This window comes from Monodelphis domestica, chromosome 2 (genome assembly GCF_027887165.1).
Source record: "Monodelphis domestica isolate mMonDom1 chromosome 2, mMonDom1.pri, whole genome shotgun sequence".
Classification (NCBI taxonomy): domain Eukaryota; kingdom Metazoa; phylum Chordata; class Mammalia; order Didelphimorphia; family Didelphidae; genus Monodelphis; species Monodelphis domestica.
Window position 1 is genome coordinate 167,302,901 of NC_077228.1, and position 12,916 is coordinate 167,315,816.

The 12,916-nt window shown below is 35.5% G+C and overlaps 1 protein-coding gene across 1 annotated transcript; it reads right to left on the bottom strand.

Annotated features, from left to right (window-relative positions):
* Positions 1-9,427: 9,427 nt before the first annotated feature.
* LOC100030486 (olfactory receptor 10R2-like) lies at positions 9,428-10,402 on the bottom strand. Its single transcript, XM_007481737.2, has one exon. It carries the CDS (start codon positions 10,395-10,397, stop codon positions 9,462-9,464), a length of 936 nt encoding a protein of 311 aa, XP_007481799.1. The 5' UTR covers positions 10,398-10,402; the 3' UTR covers positions 9,428-9,461.
* Positions 10,403-12,916: the final 2,514 nt, after the last annotated feature.

A 12,916-nucleotide genomic window follows, 5' to 3' on the forward strand; every position in this document is an offset into this window, starting at 1 on the left:
GAATGCAATATATTCAACTTTTGCATTTCTTCCCATATCCAAAAATGTTTAGTTCTCAAAAATAATCATTCATGATATATAGTAAATTCCCACTAATAAAAAAAATTGTCTTAATAATGGAGTATACCACTTGACAGGCTGCATAAGTAACTTAATATCTAAAATGTAGCTAGAACACAGTAGACATAAACATCAGAATAGTATATGAAAGGAGAAAAAATACTAATGGTAATAATAATATAGCAATACTATATTAATAGCATAATGCCGTATTAATATTTCATATATGCATGACACCACATATGCATATATGTATACATAAAAAGACATATACCAATAAAACATCTAAAAGTAACCATGACCTATTGTTTAGGACAACATGAAATTCATAAAAAATACATAAAACCTCATAGGCTGAAATTACAATGAAATATATAAATACTAAAATTATATATAAAATACTACATAAACAAACCCTTCTAGCACATCATCTTAGCTCCCCAACTAGCTTTAGCGTGACTAGGAATATAATGTATTCATAAAGGTAAATATATATGGTATTATGCATGTTCACATGTACATATAACATATGAATGTATTTTTATCCATAGAATTTCAAAAATTATAAAAATAATCATTGTCTTTATAAGAATATAAAGCCAAAAGGAATTTTAAGAAATACAGTTGGTATTGATAATATAGAATCAGTTGAAAAAAAGGTTTATGATGAAGACCTTCTCTTTATAGAGTCAGGATGAAGGTGTAATTTTTTTTATCTCTTATCCATGATGAGATATAGGGAATATATGGAGAAGATAAGGAGGCAAGGAGAAATGTTTTCCTTGTCAGAACTACTTTTACTGTGGTGATAAACATTATGAAAAATGTACAATAAGAAGTTGGAGAGGAGCTGACAAAATCAGTATATTTTGAAAAGATGTTATTTGACTGTCAACGTTGAAGAGAAGTCAAAGAAAAGTAAAAAAAAGAAATCAAAGAAAAAATTAATTTATTTCCTAAGAAGCTGAATTTAATTATAATGTTGTGCAATCATGAAAAACATTTCTATATTAGTCAAGTGAGAGAAAATACAGACTGAAAAAAAGAAAAGAATGCTTTGATCTGCATTCAGACTCCATCAGTTCTTTTTCTATAGGTTAAAGGCATCTTTGATCATAAATCCTTCAAATTGGCTTAGAATATTGTATTGCTGAGAATTGCTAAGGCATTCATAATTGATCCTATGATACTGCTGTTATTGTGCATAATTTTTTCCTGGTTCTGTTCACTTCTCTTTGCATGGTTTTTTTCCAGGTTTTTCTGAAGACATTCCCCAAAATAATTTCTTACAGAACAATAATAATCTATCACAGTCCTATACCAGAACTTGTTCAGCCATTCTCCACCTGATGGGCATCCCTCAGTTTCCAATTCTTTGCCACCACAAAAGAGTTGCTATAAATATTTTTGTACATATAGGTCATTTTCCTTATTTTTATCTCTTTAGAATATTGACCTAGTACTTGTATTGCTGGGACAAAAGGTAGGCACAGTTTTATAGCCCTTCAGCCATAGTTCCAAATTGCCTGCCAGAATAATTTGAACAGCTCATAACTCTACCAAAAATATTAGTTTCCCAATTTTCTCTCATCTCCTCCAATATCTGTCACTTTCCTTTTCTGTCATATTAGCTAATCTTATAGTATGAGGTATTAAGTTACTTCAAAAGCATTTTAATTTGCATTTCTTTAATAGTGATTTAGAGCATTTTTATATTGCCATAGATAGCTTTTGTTTCTTCATTTGAAAACTGCTTGTTCATAACCTTTGATAATTTATCTATTGGGTAATGACTTGCACTCTTATACATTTGATTCAGTTCTCTCTATATTTGAGAAATGAGGTATTATAGCCATTCCCCAATTGATAAATGGGCAAGGGACATGAATAGGCAGTTTTCATATAAAGAAATCAAAACTATCAATAAGCACATGAAAAAAGTGTTCTAACTCTCTCATAATTAAAGAAATGCACATCAAAACAATTCTGAGGTACCACCTCACACCTAGAATAATGGACAATATGACATTCAAAGGAAAGTAATAAATGGAGGGGGTTTGGCAAAATTGAGACACTAATGCATTGCTGGTGGAGTTTTGAATTGATCCAACCATTCTGGAAGGTAATTTGGAAATATGTCCAAAGGGCTTTAAAAGCCTGCCTGCCCTTTGATCCAGCCATACCACTGCTGGGTTTATACCCCACAGAGATAATAAGGAAAAATACTTGTGCAAAAATATTTATAGCTGCATTCTTTGTGGTGGCAAAAAAAATGGAAAATGAGGGGGTGTCCATCAATTGGGGAATAGCTGAACTAATTGTGGTATATGATAGTGATGGAATACTGTGCCAAAAGTAATAATGAACTGGAGGAATTCCATGTGAACTGGAACGACCTCCAGGAATTGATGCAGAGTGAAAGGAGCAGAACCAGAAGAACCTTATACACAGAGACTGATACACTGTGGCACAACCGAATGTAATGGACTTCTCTACTAGTAGCAATACAGGACTTATGTGTGACTTATGAAAAAGAAAGTTACCCACATCCAGAGAAAGAACTGTGGGAGTAGAAACACAGAAGAAAAACATATTATTGATCACATGGTTCAATGGGGATATGATTGGAGATGTTGACTCTAAATGATCACTCTACTGCAAATATTAATGATTTGAAAATAGATTTTGAACATTGATACATGTAAAACCCAGTGGAATTGCTCATCATTCCAGGAGGGAGAAAAGGGGAAGGGAGGGAAAGAACATCAATCCTGTAACCATGAAAAAATATTCTAAATTAAATACATAAATTTATTTTTAAAAAGAAATGAGGCATTATAAAGAACATTTTTGAGACTTATTAGTGATTGGAATTAACTAAGCTGTGTGCAACTATCTTTACAAATGAATTTTAAAAGTTACCTATTTTTATATAGAATGGTCTCTGAGAGTAATATAAATATATGAACATTTGTATTATAAATTCTATTTGTTAATTAGTAATCTATTTGTCTATTTTCATGTTTAATTCTAGAGAAATAGAAGCTTTAAAATAACAAGAAAGGAAACTTCTCAAGTAATTAAATAATTAACTTTTAATAAACTTGGGTTGGAGTTTAGTTAATTAATGAAAATAATATTGCAGGTTTGCCAGTGAGAATACCTAATCAGTCAAGCAATGAGTCATCAAGTATTTCTTAAGAATCTATCATGTACAGAACCATTTTTTTCCCCCCGGGGACACAAAGAGAAGCAAAAAGCAGTCCTTTCTCCCAAGAAGCTCACAGCCTAATTGTAGCATACCAGGCATGTTGGCATCTGGGAAGTATGGTTGATGTATTGATATTGTATTATATATATTCATTTATCAGATACTTGGTCAGATCAGTTAATGATCTTTGTATAGAAAGTTCAACAGAATTCCTGAGCCACCACAAAGGCTTAGTTCTCACCTTGTCAAACCACATTCCTTTGAAAAGCGCATGTCAGGTGAATCTCCACCTCCTCTGATCTATTCAACCAATGTTAAGACCTATGCTATGTTATCATTGATCACCTCTCAATCCACAATAAATGCTGGAGTGAGGGGTGCTGCTCTTTCTTGATTCCTGCATCCTCAGAGTTCTTTCTCCTAATTTCTTCTTACTTGTCCTAGCGACACTGTAGCCCACATGCTTTCTATCTAGGACTTCTTACTGCCACATGTTTTCTTATTTCTCATGTTTTCCTTTAATTAATTTTCCAAGGAAGACATTATAAGGAGATAGCGCCTCTCCCAATATCTTTTAACTTGTCTTTGAGTCTTCATTTAGCATCCATTTCCCTCAGGCTCCCTTCTCCTTCTCAAGTTATAAGCCACAGGAAAATTTATCTAGCAATCACTGGACGATTGTTATACTAATGGGTGAGGCAATATGAATAGAAGGAGAGAGAGAGAGAGAGAGAGAGAGAGAGAGAGAGAGAGAGAGAGAGAGAGAGAGAGAGAGAGAGAGAGAGAGAGAAAGAGAGAGATGTATATGCATGATTAAGTATATATGTGTGTATAATCATATATATATAGATATATATGATAATGTGGCGATAATTAACAAGGGGAAGAAGGTGCTATTATTGAGGGGAACCAGAATAGGTTTCTTTAAGGTGAAATTTTAGTTGAGACTTGAAGTCAAGAAATACAGGAAGCAGAAATGAAGAGAGCAAATTCCAAACATGAGATACAATCAGTTAAAATATAAGAAGTTGGGCAACTAGGTAGCACAGTAGAGTGACAGGCCTGGAATCAGGAGGACCTGGGTTTAAATTTGGCCTCAGACACTTCCTACCTGTATAATCCTGGAAAAGTCAAAACTCCAATTGTTGAATCCTTACCACTCTTCTGTCAGAATTGAGACAGAGTATTTTTTTTAATGCAAGGAATGGGAAAATGGGGTGTCATGTAAGGAATAGCAAGAACATTGTCACTTGACTGCAGAATGTGAAAGAATGTATAAAGTGAAAGAAGAATAGAAAAGTTGGAAGAGGAAAGATTATGAAGGCCAAATAGGATCTCTTATATTTGATCCTTGAAGTAAAAGGGAGTTACTATGTGACATAGTCAAACATTTACTTTAAAAAGATTAATTTGACAACTGAGTGGAAGAATAGAATGGACTGGGAAGAAACTTGAAGCCAGGGGGTCACATAGCTTACTAATGTAATAATCTAGACATGAAGTGATAATGATCTCCATTTAGGTAATAGTAGAGTCAGAAGAGAGAAGTGGGTATATTCAAGAAATTAAATAAAAGTAAAATCAATAGGATGTAGCAACAGACATGATATTGGTATAGACAGATAAGTTGAGAATGACATTTGTTTTGTGAGCTTGAGGAACTGAGAGAATAATATGTACCCTTAACAGTAATGGAGAAGTTAAGAATTAGGGTTTTAGGGAAGAAAGTTAATGAAGTCAGCACTGGATGTGCTAATTTTGAGATTTTCATAAGACATCCAGCCTTGAGATATCCAACAGGCAGTTGAAGATATGAAATTGGAGATCAAGACCTTCAGGATGAATAAGAAGATTTGAGATTTATTACCATAGAAGTTGATGCCATGGTAGCTGATGAGATTGTCAAGTGAAATAGAGTAAAGGGATAAGAGAAGAGGGCTAAGGACAGCACTAGAGGACATGATATGTCCTCTAGATATGACTTCAATGAAGATCCATCAAAGGATATGGAAAAGAAGTGGTCAGATATAGAGGAAGACAACCAGGATAAAGTCACAGAAATCTAAAGAGAAGATAATATGAAGTTGAAGTGAGTAGACAATGTCAAAGGTTGCTTGTAAAAAGTTCAGGAAGGAGGCATCCTAACTAAAGACAATTAGATTGGACAACTATGCGATCCTTGATTCTTCATTCTCTTTAACCCTCCTCTGTATCCAATCTGAGATTTCTAAGACCTATTGATTTTACCTTTGTAACATCTCTCAAAAATATCTCTCTTCTCTTTTCTGACACTGCTACCATCCCATTGTGGGACCTCAGCCCTAGACCACTGGAAAAAAAAAAAGATTGGTCTCTTCACTACAAGTCTCTCCAAATACTTCAATCTTTCATTGGATTATCAAAAGGATCTTCCTAAAGCACAAGTCTGACCATGTTACCAGCTACTCGTTAAATTCCAATGGGTCCTCCTGGATCAAATATAAGGACTTTTAAGTGTTCAAAGCCTTTCTTAACTTACTTCCCTCTACCTTTCCAGTCTTTTACACTTCACAACTTATCACATTTTCTGTGACCCCATGACACTGGTCTCTTTCCTCAAGGAAAACACTCCATTTCCCAATGCCAAATATTTTTACTGACTGTCCTTTACTCATCGAATGTTCTCCCTACTGACATCCCCGGCCCCCCTCAGGTCTCAGCTGACATCTCAGCTTCTACAGGAAGCCCTTCCCAATCCCTCCTGAATTTATACCCTTCTTTCTGTGTATTATCTTCAATTCATCATGTATAAAGCTTGTTTGTACATAGTTCTTTATATGTAATCTATCCTGTTAGTCTGAGCTTCTCAAAGGCAGGAACTGTCTTTTACTATTCTTTATATCCCCAGTACTTACCAAAGTGCCTAGAAAATAGTAGTTTATTGACTGACTGACTGACTTTATTAGAATAATTTCAATTGAATGATGATATCAGACTCCAGAATGCAGAGAGGAAATAGATGCATCAATTGTAGGCATTCTTTTCAAAGAGTTTAGCCATCAAGGATCTTGAGATTAAGAAAGATACCTAGTAGGGGTGGATGGGTCAAATGACCATTTTTGAGGATGAGAGAACCTTGGTCATATATGTAGGAAGTAGGGAAGGAGCAAGGAGAGAAGAGGAAGTTAAAGATAATTAAGATATTAAGATAATACAGGCAGTATCTGTTGGAGGAGGCAGATTAGAAACCACTTATATAGGTAGGTGGCATGCCTTGGCAAAATGAAGAGCTATATTTTCATGTGAAATAGAATGAATTTAGTGATACTTGCAGAAAACATCAGAATATGAGAGAAAAGGGAGCTCACAGTGAATGGAAGGCTTGAGGGAAATAGGAATAAGGGAGTAGATAGTGAGTGAGTGAGTGAGTGAGTGAGTGAGTGAGTGAGTGAGTGGAAGAACAAAATTTGAATAATGACAAATGAAGGTTCAGAATCACTGAGATGAGAAAGGTATGCTTGGATTGGAATTTGTTGTTCATTGAGAAATTATTAGATATATTAAATCCTTAAGAGTATGGCCTCAGGGTAGAGTTCTCTTAGGGCAGAGATGGGTAATAAGGAAGGGAATAAGCCTTTATTAAGTGATTATTATGTGCTAGACATTGTGCTAAATACTTAATAAATTTAATCTCATTTGATCCTTCACATCAACCCTGTGAAGGAGGAAAAGAAATAATCATTTATATGCTATCTACTACCTGCCAAGAATGATGGAAAACACTTCATAATTATTATTTTCATAACACAACAATCTAGATGCTTTAAGTATCCCTATTTAATATTTGAGGAAACTAAAGCAAATAGATATTAAATGATCATACAAGGACCATTCATATCCAGGATGATACAAATAATAAGTGTCTGGCATTGGATTTGAACTTAGACCTTCCTGATCCTAGACACAGCACTCTATCCACTGTTACTGGGCATTAGGCAACCAACGGCTATGAACTACTGAGGGCATATGATGCAATGTCATTTCTTTCCTAGGAAACCAAGGTAAGGAGACGGGGGAGGGATCAAACTCCTACATACATGTGTGTATACATCCACACACATGCCTAATATACAAATAAAAACAGATATAAAATACACCTATATAAATATCTACCTTTAAATGTGTATATATATTACATATACATAGAATATGTATTATAATATATGTATATAACATATGTACCTGATATATAATACATGTATACATAATTTGTATACATATGAAAAATCCACACTGACATCTTTGACAGAGATGAAGCCAGGCTTTGGCCGAGTTATCCTTTATGATTAAGCAAATTACAAAGGACCAAGGCATTAAACACAATTTTTATCTTTCTAGATAGACTCCGAGATTAAAACTTCTGGTAACTGTTTATATGTCATCCCCTGGGATATCAATCAGGAATGTAGAAGTAATAAGAAGGCAGGAGTCAGTGATTAGACTTCTTTCAGAAAGTAAAACTTGATCTCTGTATAACAAAACATTCGGAGAGGCTTCAATATAATAGTGGGGTTTTATTTTTTTTTAGTTAATTAATTTATTTATTTAGTCAATTTAGAACATTATTCCTTGGTTACAAGAATCATATTCCTTCCCTCCCTTCCCTCCCCCCACCCTTCCTATAGCTGGCAATTCCACTGGATTTTACATGTGTCCTTGATCAAAACTTATTTCCATGTTGTTGATGGTTGCACTAGGATGTTCATTTAATTTTTATCCCCAATCATATCCCCTCGACCCATGTAATCAAGCAGTTGTTTTTCTTCTGTGTTTCTACTCCCACAGTTTTTTCCTCCAAATGTGGATAATGTTCTTTTCTCATAGATAAAATAGTGGGATTTTAAATGGACATTGAAAAATGAGTAGGATTTTTTCCAAATTTTATTATTTTTTATTATTTCAAATATTTACAAAATCGAACAATATAAACATTTCCATATACAATGAAAAAGAAGGTAGAATACAAAAGAAATCTCCTATATGTTTAATTTACTTTTCTTTATATCTAAAGAAAAAATCCTGTCCACAAGTTGTCTAGCCCCTCCATATCCTCCCATATTTCAGAGGATATCATAAGGATATAAATTATTCTTTCATATTTTATGTATTTCATATTTTCTTTTCACTTTCTAGTTACAAATTATTCTTCCAGCATTAGTACTGTGACTGTATATGATGTTCTCCTGGTTCTAATGAGTAGGATTTGAACAATCAGAAAAAAATAATAGAAGGCATTCCAAGTGACGAAAATGCTGTGAGCATAGCCAGGGAACCAAGAAATACAAATCATATTGTGAGTATAGTGTTCGGTTAGACTAGACTAAATGGAGGGAAGGATAAATGTGATTTAAAAAAATAACTTTCATAAAGGGAAATAATTGTGAACAATTCTTGCAAAAAAAAGATTAAGAAAGGACTACAGAATCATGTCAGTGACAGAAAACATAACGTGGGATTTATCCTATGGGCATAGAGAACATGAAGAACTATTGGTGTTTTTTTTAACAAATGATATAACAATGGTATTTTAGCAAAATTTATCTGAATGATTGAATGAGAGAGAATATTAGCCTAGGAACCAATCAAGAAACTTTTATACTTTTCCCACCATGCCATGATGAGAGCTAGAATTGTTTTAGAAAGGAATAGTTTTAGAAAGGAATCATTCATTCAAAAGACAGTGAAAAATGAATAAACAAGTCTTGGTGACTTATAGAAGGGTGGCAGAGAAACAGATGGAGACAAAGGTACTTCTGAGACTAGATACTGGGAGAATGATGGTGTCACTGACAGAAACACAGTTGAGCTTCATCTGATATTCTGTTTAATCTCAGGTTTAATTCATCATCCTTCCTGAGCCAAGTCTCCAGGGAAATGCCTTATTCCACAATTCCAGACAATCTTTTTGGTGACCTTATCTTGGCCCACAGCCCCTGTCAAGACCAATCTCTCTGGCTCCAATATCTTTTAAAAATTATCTAGACTTCAAGGTGCCTAAGAAGCATGTCCTCATAGCCACATTGAAAAAAAAATATTTTAGTTAATGTTTGTTAATAGCAGCAAAGGGTAGAATCATAATACAGGTATAATTGGGGAAATTATTCAATACTAAGGCTGAAATATCAAAGGGGCCTATCAATTTGAGCCAATTTCAGCAAAATTTCCTGGATAACACTTTCCTGATGGCTAGTTGTACATCCTTATTCCTTAGGCTATACACTATGGGATTCAACAGAGGTGTGAGGATAGTATATGTCAGTGTAACCAACAAGTCCTTGTCAGAGATGTAGCTGGCTGTGGGTCTCAGGTAGATGAAGGAGGCACAACCATAGTGGATGAGGACCACAGTAAGATGAGAAGCACAGGTAGAAAAAGCCTTCTTCTTCCCCTCAGTTGAGGGGATTTTCAGGATAGTTCTCAGGATGTAGAGGTAAGAAATGCAGATGAAGGAGAAGGGGACCACGAGCACAAGGACTCCACAGATGAAATTCACAAACTCACGGGTCTCTGAGTCTGTGCAGGCAAGCCGAATGACAGGTGAGATGTCACAGAAGTAGTGGTTGACTTTGTTGGAATTGCAAAAGGGGAGACTAAAGACCATGTTAATCATAATTAGTGCAATAATGACACCTGCAATTCCACAAGAGACTGTCAGCTGCCCACATACACGCCAGCTCATGAGGATTGGGTAGCGCAGAGGGTGGCAAATAGCAACATAGCGGTCATAACCCATCACCATAAGCAATAGGCAGTTGTTGACAGCAAAGCCAACAAAGAAGAACATCTGGACAGCACAACCAATGAAGGAGATGGTCCTCAGCACAGAGAGGAGGTTGAGGAGCATCTTGGGCAGGATGTCAAAGGTATAGCAAGTCTCAGAGAGAGAAAGGACACTCAGGAAGTAATACATTGGGGTGTGGAGCCTGTGTTCCAGGCGGATAGCAGTCACTGTGGTTATGTTCCCACTTAGAATGAGCAGATAGAGGCAGAGGAACACTGGGAAAAGCATAAGCTGCTTTTCCTGGAGGTTAGAGAAGCCCAGCAACAGGAACTCAGTAACCATAGTAAGATTGGCTGAAGGAATCATCTTGTTGGGATGTTCTAAAAAAAAAAAAAGAAGAGGGAAGAATGTTCAGTTCTGTAGACCTAGGGAGCAGGGGATATTCATTCTGAATGATAAGTGAGAATATAATTGGATCAACCCTGAATTGTTTACAGGATGGGCTTGGGAGAAGAAGCAATGAAAAGTTACAGATGTATTCTAGCTACAAATGAATTGACCTAGACTATGACTCTTATTATCACTTGAATCAGCAGTTCTTTGAACATTATTTAAATGGGCAGCCAGTTTCTGTACCATCATTAAGATCCTCCATGCAGTTAATCTCATTCAGTTTTGGAAATCAAAGACCTACATGAACGGTTTTCTTTTATTTTATCTACCTCCTCTGGTGTCAATGCTATTATTAGGAATAAATAGTCTCAGTTTGAAATTTGAGGCTTTTCAGATTTGAATATGATCCTCACTGTAACCCATACTTACAAAGTCAAAGGAAGCATACTGGTAGCAAAGGAAAGAAAGAAGAATATCACCTTATTGGCTCCAACCCAACCTAATATTACAGGAAATATTTCTGGGTTTGGTAACCATGACAAATAAATCTTTTCTCCCCCCTATCCCTGCATATGTTCTTCAGCTAGAGTGAACACAACCTGTGGTGATCCCACTCATCTTAGCCTGGCAACTGTATGAGAACTGAGCCAATCACATCTGCCACCTAGATGTCAAGACACCTTCCTTGTCAAGATAGAGGTTAGAAACTTCAGAGACTGCCAGATCCAACCCCTTTATTTTACAGATGAGGAACTGAGGCTAAGGGAGGTGATATAACTTCCCAAGGTTGCACAGATAGGAAACGGCAGAGCTAGGATTTGAACTCATGTCCTCTGACTCCAAATCAGCACAATACTAGCATTTATAGACAGCATATCTTCATACCACCTCCATAACCTGGGATGGTCTACCATAGTTTCTACCAGCAAGAGTCCAAACTCTCCAAATGTTGCTAAAAACTCAACCCCCTCGACAAAATCTATACAACTGACAAAATTTATACAACCTATTTACTTACTTATCATCCTTAGTCATATATGTACATATATATGTATGTGTATATGTGTATATTTCCATTCTCAGGACATATATTTTCCCATCACTTTTTGGGTATATCTTACCTTTTTAACCAGATGGTTAATCCTTTGAGAGCAGGAACTGCATTCTATTTTCTTATTGCCCATATCCCCTTTGGCCAAGTCTCTCCAAATAGTTCAAAACTTTATTCATTGATTGGGAGGATGAATAAGTAAATGATGGAGAAGTGGCCACCAAAAGTGTCATTATGTAGCTAATGCCCCCTTCCATTCCTAGTACCACCTACCTAGTTAAGGTTTTCATTATTTTTGACTACTACTAAACAGGCACTTTAGTGTTTATAATAGCAAATATAATTCTTACCAAAGTGAAATTACACAAAAAGAATTATGTGTTTAAGCTAATGGTTACTCTTTCCATCTGTCTATGTTTATGAAAGAGGAATAGCTTATTCTAATTTCTCTTTTTGTTGTTGAGGGCACCACCATCCTTCCAGTAATGTAGGTTTACAACCTTGGAGTCATCTTTAACTCTAAGAGTTGAACTGAGTATTAATTTCTGTCAAATCTGACTCCACAACATATCTCTTATCAATCATTTTCCTTCTCACGCAGCTAGTATCTTAGATCAGAACCCCAACATCTGCCTCCTGGACTATTCCAATAATTCCCCAATTTATCTCCTTAACTCCAGGCTCACCCATATTTAATTCATTTTCACAGAGTTGACAATATGACAACACTAAATCAGTTCTTAGTCATGACATTTCCCTACTCTACAAGAGAGAGAATGAAGAGAGAGAGAGAGAGAGAGAGAGAGAGAGAGAGAGAGAGAGAGAGAGAGAGAGAAGCATAGAGAGAGAGACAGGAATAGAGAGAGAAACAAAGTGAGACAGACAGACAGACAGAGACAGAGAGAGAGTTGGATTCAGTTTAATTTATAGACCACCAAGAGAAGCAGTTTCTTGAATGAGCCTCAGCCAATTAATTATTCAAATTTGTACTCTGACATAAGATGTTACTAAACATCTTTATCCTCCTTGGAGAGGTATCCTTCATATGCCTCTTAGAAATGTCTCACAGTCTATATCATCAACATGATTTAAGAACTCATTAAATTGATTAGTGATTCTTCTGACAATTTCCACGTCTGTTTGTACATTTGAAAAACAACAAAGAACCTCAAAGAATTCATCGTGAAAGAGAGGGTACTTAATGAGTTCTTTTAGGTAATTAGTTGGATTATTCTGAAGTATTAATGTCCTAAGAACGATTGCAACTTTTCAAATGTATTTAACTATTAAACATAAGGCCTTCCACAGTGATATTAAAAAAGGTACCTGGCTAAATTACCCAAAGAAATAATTCCAACTGAAAAGAGAAAAAAGGAGATAAAGCTAAGATGACAGAGTTGACAGCAACCCAACTAAAATTTCCCAAAATTCCCTCTCAACC